The sequence below is a fragment of the Merops nubicus genome, unplaced genomic scaffold, assembly GCF_000691845.1.
Source record: "Merops nubicus isolate BGI_N331 unplaced genomic scaffold, ASM69184v1 scaffold365, whole genome shotgun sequence".
Classification (NCBI taxonomy): domain Eukaryota; kingdom Metazoa; phylum Chordata; class Aves; order Coraciiformes; family Meropidae; genus Merops; species Merops nubicus.
Genome location: NW_008611383.1, coordinates 22863 through 30992, shown reverse-complemented (window position 1 = coordinate 30992; position 8130 = coordinate 22863). Strand labels below are relative to the sequence as shown.

Sequence of the window (8130 nt, the reverse complement as noted above, 5' to 3'; positions counted from 1 at the left end):
AGGTGGATGGGAGGTGGGTAGGCAAGGGGGTTCTCTTTTTATTTGGGGGGGTTGTTTTGCTTGTTTTTAAAATATATATATATACAGTGCAGGCTTGTCTCAAGGAGCAGAAGTACAGATGACAGAACTTACTCCCCTGCCACACGTGGAATACCTTGACCTCTCAAGTCAACTAAGCATACACAAAAGTGGCAAGAATTAAAGGTGCATGTAAAACCAGCAGCAATATTATGTTTGGCTTTCCACTACTTCTGCAAGTCACTGTACATATATTACATCACTAGCATAGAAATGGCACAGCCTCAGACACTTTCCACATTTTATTTACATTTTAAGACTAACTTGAATCTCAATCACATATCCATACATTTCCTTTGTTTCACTAAAACTTAAATGCATGGTTTATTAGAACAAAGACTGTAAACAAATATTTGCCATGTCCGATACATGTAACACACAGGAGCTGCTTAACAGAAATTAATCCCCCCATTTTATAAATACAGGTATCAAAACAATCCTGAACATACTTTGTGACACTACTAGTAGTCGGCACCCACACCCTTGCAAAATTAAACAAGATGAGCAATGGTATTCACTGTACCTGCTACTTCAAAACAAATTGAACTGCAGCTCTTTTACTAAGCAAGATGGATAAAGCATGCCATTTATATTTTGCCTCCTCGAGAGATTATTTTTTCAGAAACATATATTATTCCACAGCAATCTGACACTTTCTGTCATGCTTTCATCTTGTAAGACCTGAATTCCAATTTTAGGCTATTTCAGGCTTATGCTTAAATGACAGTGCCTCGATAAGAGAAAAAAAAATAATTGTGCTGCCTTTTTCTCCCATAGTGCCTGAAAACATACTGGGCATACATATATTATATATATTCTTACAAATGTCCAGGTCATGTATACCAGCTGAAATTCATTGAATGTGTGGGTGTTTGCATTGTGAGATTTAATCAAGACATTAACATGAGTAGAAGGTTGTTGTTTTAAGACAGAAGTTTGAGAATGAGCTAAAATTAATTGTTGTAAGTTTGTCCCTCTGGAGGTTGTGGAAGCTTCATATTTTCTTTGGACATCATTAGACGTCTTAGCTCTTGAAGTACAACTTTAATGCTATAAGAATTTTGCCATTTTGCTAACACTGGTATGCTCCGTGCATCCACCTGGAAAAAGAAGGGAGAGTTCTGAGTTAGGATGAAACAGAAAATCTCTATGTAAGTAACTGCTACCAACCTAATTGTTCTAAGAAAGGGTTTAAGCATTCCCTGACACTTTCTCTCTGGCATAAAGTCCCTGTGCTCATAAAATACTTTGAGGAGAACAATCATATACTTACACACAGATACAGATTCTGCAATGAAATCCATGCAGGTGGACCCTTCCATCTGTGCTGGCACTAGCATTAGTGAGAAGGAAAGGGGTGGAGGGGGAGGAGGAGATCAGCAAATTGTTCACTGCAGAACTGGAGCCGTGTCTGGTAAAATTTATTCATTTGTTTCAAATTACCCCCAAAAAAGAAAAAGTCATCACCTTAATTATGTCAGTATAGACATTGGGTTTCCTCAGTTCTTTGAAAGGACCTGCCACACAAGAGTCCACAGAAGAACTTTCTAAAGGAAAATTCCCCTTATTTTCCCCAAGTATTGTTAGTCATTTATTTCCCATCAACATTACATGACACTTCTGATATCTCAAGAGTCACTACACTAAGAAATGGCTTGAAATACTGAAATAACCAATTCACAGTGTTTGGACATTCTTAGTTCTCTGCACCCTTCTCACAGTAAGCCACCTTAGGGAGCCGTGAAGATTACTGTACATCACTTACCAATTGGAATAGGAACTGAAAGGAAAGGACATGGGACTTCTCCTATGCGTTTATAAAACCTGTGGGACAATTTACACAATTATATTATAACAGGGAGGTTTCCATGGGAAAGTCAGCAATTGAAAGTCAGCTTGGGAATTGCTTTGGCAGCAGCTAAGTCCTGGCCACTCAGACCCCACCGGGAGGAAATTCAGAAGGCAGAGGGGCCTACAGTTGTGCAAAGCAGGGCCATGGGCAGGAATAGGGCTGTTGCCTGCTGCTGAATTCCACTGGCAGAGTGACAAAGGCAGCCCACATAGCTATCAAAGTGCTGGAAACCACTGCTCTACAATTTAGGCAGCATAAAACATCAATAAGTTTCTTACCCCATCTTAATTAGAGGAAACTGAAAGAAAAAAAACCTGGAATTCAGAAATAAGAATGCTAACACAGATTTTATTCCTAGATTGTTCAAAGTGAGGCTGTGTGTTTTCAGAATATCAGATGAGAATCCTTCTACAGGAAGAGACTGAGGCTGAGGTTTAACAGCATGCTGGCTCAGGCACCACTACTAACCCAAGGCACTCCTGCTCCCCCTCACCAGGCACTTGTTCCCTTAGCAGTGCCACTGCCTGTCACCTCGGGTGAACCATGGAATGTATGTGGAGCTGCTTTCTGACCTGAGCAGACAGAATCCACCTGGTTTAAAAGAACACCTTGGAAAGAAGTCCCTAAGCATGACCCTTGATCCAATTCACAACTCCACTATAAGCATTTCTCTTCACACCAGTAACATCCTGCTCAGAGCTGGGAACCCCTTAAAGTCAGAAGGGCTGCCAAAAACAGCACATCATCAAAACACAGAATAAAAGACAGTCAAATTACTTAATTATTGCACACTTTAATAAATTCGGAAGAAAAAAAGCATAAGAAGGAAAGTCACTATAAGCATTTCTCTTCACACCAGTAACATCCTGCTCAGAGCTGGGAACCCCTTAAAGTCAGAAGGGCTGCCAAAAACAGCACATCATCAAAACACAGAATAAAAGACAGTCAAATTACTTAATAATTATTGCACACTTGAATAAATTTGGAAGAAAAAAAGCATAAAGTAACATCCTGCTCAGAGCTGGGAACCCCTTAAAGTCAGAAGGGCTGCCAAAAACAGCACATCATCAAAACACAGAATAAAAGACAGTCAAATTACTTAATTATTGCACACTTTAATAAATTCGGAAGAAAAAAAGCATAAGAAGGAAAGTTACATGACAGAGCAAGATCTTGCCAGTTTAAAATATGCATGAGTGAATAAACTAATGCAAAAAGGTTTTGAAAGTAACACTGGTCAGACCATCACTGCAATTCCTGGACCACTACCACTTCTCTTGTAAAGGGGTATTTAATGTGGTGGGTAAGAGGCAATATCAGAGCAGAATAATCTCTGCAACTGGAAAACAGGGTCTCTTTTCTTAAAAAGAAGGCTATTAGATAAAGCCACCAGTGAGTAAAAGGGAAATTCTGATAAGAGATCACCTGTGTTACCAAGCAGCAGCTTAAGTGAGACATTGAACCTGAATCTATGTTCTGAGGTTCCAAGCTCTTACAGATCTCTTCCTCTCCAGTCCTTCTAGATAAGATTAAAAGGACATTCAAGAGTTTCTATCCGATGAGCTGGACACAGCGAACCAGAAACAACATGAATTCATTCCAGAAGTTAGAACAGTAAACATCACACTACCCAAAATTGTTCTCCATAGAGAAAATGCCATGAGAAATGCATGAGACCACCATTTGTCTTCATGGGGTCCTACAGAAAGAACAACTTCATGGTGGCTAAGCATCACGACAACAGCAGAAACATGGGCTCAGATCTTATGTTCACCTAGCACATAGCTCCAGATATTTAAGAGCTTATTTTCCCCCCTCTCACATACTGACATACTTAACATTTGTTAGTAGTTCTCTGCAGCTAACCTGACACCCTTTTCAATTTAGGAAAACAGAACAAGATGTGAGAGTACTCCCTGGATGCTGTGGTGCAAGTCCTTTGACAGACCAGTAGCTTAAAAAATTTCCATGTTAGTGTGAATCACCATACTTTCTACTAAAGTAGCTGAGATCGCATCACATGTCCTGGACCTGCCACCAAAAATAAAATACAAGTGGAAAAAACAAACACACACAAAAACCAAACAATAGTCTCCCTGAGAAAAACAGGAGGAAAGAAGCCACAGTAAATGACTATCAAGAACTAAGTAATGGTTGCAACAGGAGATTCCCAACCAGGAAAGATGTGCACTTAGGAACTGAAGCCCATATGATAATAAATTGTTTTAGAAGACCACTGGTAAACCAACATGAATAAGAAGAAAAAGGCAGATTTAGATTTCAGTAGGTTTGAGAAAGACTAATACAATGATCTGTTCAGAAAAAGACTGAGTGAGCAAAAGATGGCTGGAAAGGCAATTTCCCTGGGACTCCCCAAATGAATGTCTGTCTTCAGCCTGGCCATTCTACTTCCACACCATCATCCTTCTCAACTTTGCCTTTGTAGGCTCTTTCAAGTCTAGAGATCTGCCTCAGTTACAGCACATAGCAGCCAGTCACCAGGGCTGTTCAAACAATGCAATCCTACACACACTGGAGTAAGAGATCCCATCACTTACAAGTGAGCTCCTCCAGCTTCTCCTTCTTGGCTGGGAACTTGTAACAACAAACTCACACATTGTCAACTCTGCTTTAACAATGTCACAAATGTTTTCTGTATACAGACTGCTGCAACATAACATTTTTCACTGCTGTTTATCTCAAGTCTCTTTTCTGCATGTCTCCAACTTTTTTTCATGGTATCTTGCTGCAGTAAAGATTTTGGCTCAGGTTCTTTTTCCTGTGTTACAGAATTTATTTCCATGGCAGTGCACAGTAATTGCACTTTATGAAGAACAATGGTCTTGTTTACTATCCTTATCAATGATCTAGATCAGGGGACTGAGTGCCCCCTCAGTAAACTTGCAGATGACACCAAACTGAGTGTGAGTGTTGATCTGCTTGAGAGTAGGAATGCTCTGCAGGGAGATCTGGACAGGCTGAGGTCAGTTGTGTGAGATTTAACGACACCAAGTGCCTGGTCCTGCACATTGGTCACAACAACTCCAGGCAATGCTACAGGCTGGGGAAGAGTGGCTGAAAACTGCCTGCCAGAGGAGGCCCTCGGGGTGCTGGTGGACAGAGCTGAATGAGCCAGCACTGTGCCCAGGTGGCCAAAAAGGCCAATGGCATCCTGGCCTGCATCAAAAATAGCATGGCCAACAGAAGTAGGGATGGGATCACGAGGAACTGCTGAGGCCACAGTTTTAGTATTGGGTTCAGTTTTGAGCACCACAGTAAAGAAAGACTTTGAGGTGCTGAAGCAGGTTTAAGGAAGGGCAACAGAGCTGGTGAGGGATCTGGGGAAGAGGCCCTGCGAGGAGCAGCTGGGGGAACTGGGATTGTTTAGTCTGGGGAAGTGGAGGTTGAAAGGGAGACCTTGTTGCTCTCTACAAATCCCTGAAAGGAGGCTGTAGTGAGGTGCGTGTTGTTCTCACCTCCCAAGTAACTAGTGACAGGATGAGAGGAAATGGGCTTAAGTTGCACCAGGACAGGTCTAGATTGGATATTAGGAAGAATTTCTTTCCTGCAGGAGTGGTAAGGCCTTGGAACAGGCTGCCCAGGGAAGTGGTGGAACCATCAACCCTGGAGGTATTCAAAAAACACGTAGACACAGCACTTTGGGACCACGGTCATGGTAGTGTTGGGCTGATGGTTGGACTTGATGATCTCAGAGATCTTTTCAACCTTAATGATTCTATGATATTGGAAAGAATGACACAAACTATGTTCAAACCACACAAAAACATTAGGTAATACTCAAGTACACATCCTGGGACACAGGGAGAAACTTCAAAGTCATGTAAAAGCTAATAAAGCTGAAAACTGCAACTTGAAGAATATTTTTTTCTGGGGGTAGACCACTGTAAATCTTTCAACAGTAGCAAGAGAAACAATATGTATAATGCACAATTTTTTTTAAACAATCAAAATTAAAACAAATAATTTCACACGATGTTGCAAAGTACTCAGTGTTTATAACATTCCCAATATCTTAACTTTAAGTAGCAGACTGTTTAGTCTACAACAAACATACTCAGAGCAGTAATCAGACTACAGTTTACAGGTTTATAGCTGACAGAATTCCCAGTGAGCTTAAAGGATACAAATGTTTCCACCTGTAAATGGTATGTAAATGAACAGAAATGACTGCAAATCCTGCCAGATAGTCTGCATGAAAAGAGTTCTCACAGATGCAGAAATCAGACCCTCAAAAGATCATGGGAAAATAAACAGCAGGTCAGAACGCAGCCCGTGTTTTATCCACACAGGACATGCAAGTCTCCCAGACAAAAGATCCCATGGCATTAAGAGTGATAATTTAAGTACAGTTTTACAAGTGCTGCCACCAGCACAGAAAGGTGTTTTGCACAGCTCTATGTAAGTACATGGACCAGCTTATCTGAACTGAAAAGCAGAACACCACAAGAACCATCTTGCAGGTAAGGAGAGTAAGGGCAATTTAACAGGGTGACTCAGAGAGCCCAAGTTTAATCTTTTGAACTAACTTACTCCTGAAGGAGCCCTCTCCTTTCCTGCACTGAGCATAACCAACAGCAGTCTCTGGGGTCCCTGAAAATATGCTGCTGATGGAAAAGTTACTTACAAGCAAAACTCCTCTCCAAGAGTAATCAAAAAGTCATTAAATATGTAACTGTCAGTGTCAATAAATTCATCACACACATGCACTTTTCATGCAAAGTGTAAAGGGACTTAAATCAAGAAGGCTGAGGACCACTGCCACCATGGCAGGATGGGACTGGCACACACACACCTCCTCCCTCCACTCCTCCCACTCCACAGAAACCTCCACCTTCTAAACTCACACTGGGGGCACTCACTCCTCCCACTCCACAGAAACCTCCACCCTCTAAACTCACACTGGGGGCCCTCCTTCTCCTCAGGTGTTAACTGGCACACATGTCCTGTAAAGTGCACCTTAACAACATAAACATGCTTTCAGCAACCCTGCTATGACATACACTTTTGGTTGCTGCTTATCTCAGGTCTCTTTTCTGCAAGTCACCAACTTTTCCATGACATCTCCTAATATCAAAAATGAGGGTGCATGCAAAGCAGGGCTAGTGGAGCTTGTCTGAAGCTGAAACCCTGAAACTCATTCAAAGAATGCAGCAAACCACTTATGATCTATTCAACAAAGATGGGGGGAAGTGGGAGAGCAGCCTGGGAGGAACAAGAACTGAAACAGGAAGCAGAACATGAACTCTCCCAGGACACTGAACATGCCCCCAGCTCATCTGACTAGCGAGCACGACAGCAAAATAAGCTAAAACTACAAAACACCAGGACAATGGGCACATTAAAATTAGATAAATAAATGTGGTTTGAATTCATTAGTTACAAAAACTGTTTTCACTAAAAATACTATCCAGTCCTATTTAAATCCATTTTTTAAATGTTATGTGCTTGCATAGCAAATCCTTCATAAGATATACTAGTGTATAGAACTGCTGGGGAAAAACTGAATTAGGATTTTGTACAAGCTTACTAAAAAACCTAATTTTCCTGTAGCAATGACTGGATTTTAACAATACTTTTAAAACAACCAGGCAGATTTCCTTACACAGTATTCATCCTGTTCCTCAGCAAGCTGAGGAGTGTAGACTTCTCCAAACACAAACTCAAGCCAACTAGCTCAGTGAACATGAGCACTTCAGGCTTTGCAGGTCTGAGGTTTCCCCTTCCAGAAACCAACAGCTATACTCTCAGGCATGCCCAGATGAAGCAACAAGAGCCTACTTCTTTCCTGATCACTGTAATACATGTTACTAGGGAGAGGAAAGAAAATAGGAGTATAAACATACCAAAACCTCTCCTGCATTCCAGATCAGCAGCTTTTGCTGCTCACAACCTCTTCATAAACACATGTACTTGGGCAACAAGCCACAGTTGTGATGAAGGGCAACAGTTGGTTTGTAGACAGCAATTCTAGTAAGATCTTCAGGTAGAGTAAAATTGTTGGCTATGCAAGAAGTACTTTTAAATTAATTTTACATTATTTCTCAAGTGTTAGTGCACTGGCTTAATACTGGAAATTATTTAAAATCCAAATATGCTCTCTGACTTTAAGTATTACTTTAACCCAGTAACTTTGCATTCACTTTGCAAGACAAACACACACAGAGACAAGTGGGATGTAT

At 41.1% G+C, this 8130-nt stretch overlaps 1 protein-coding gene across 1 annotated transcript in view; it reads right to left on the bottom strand.

The window, feature by feature from the left end:
• Nucleotides 1-305: 305 nt before the first annotated feature.
• The window catches only part of UBE2V2 (ubiquitin-conjugating enzyme E2 variant 2), a gene marked incomplete at its 5' end in the record, with an annotated part of 11906 nt that continues 4081 nt past the window's right edge, over nucleotides 306-8130 (bottom strand). Inside the window, one exon of the mRNA XM_008941175.1 lies at nucleotides 306-1178. Coding sequence (XP_008939423.1) covers nucleotides 1032-1178 — 147 coding nt within the window. The remainder of the gene's footprint in view (nucleotides 1179-8130) is intronic.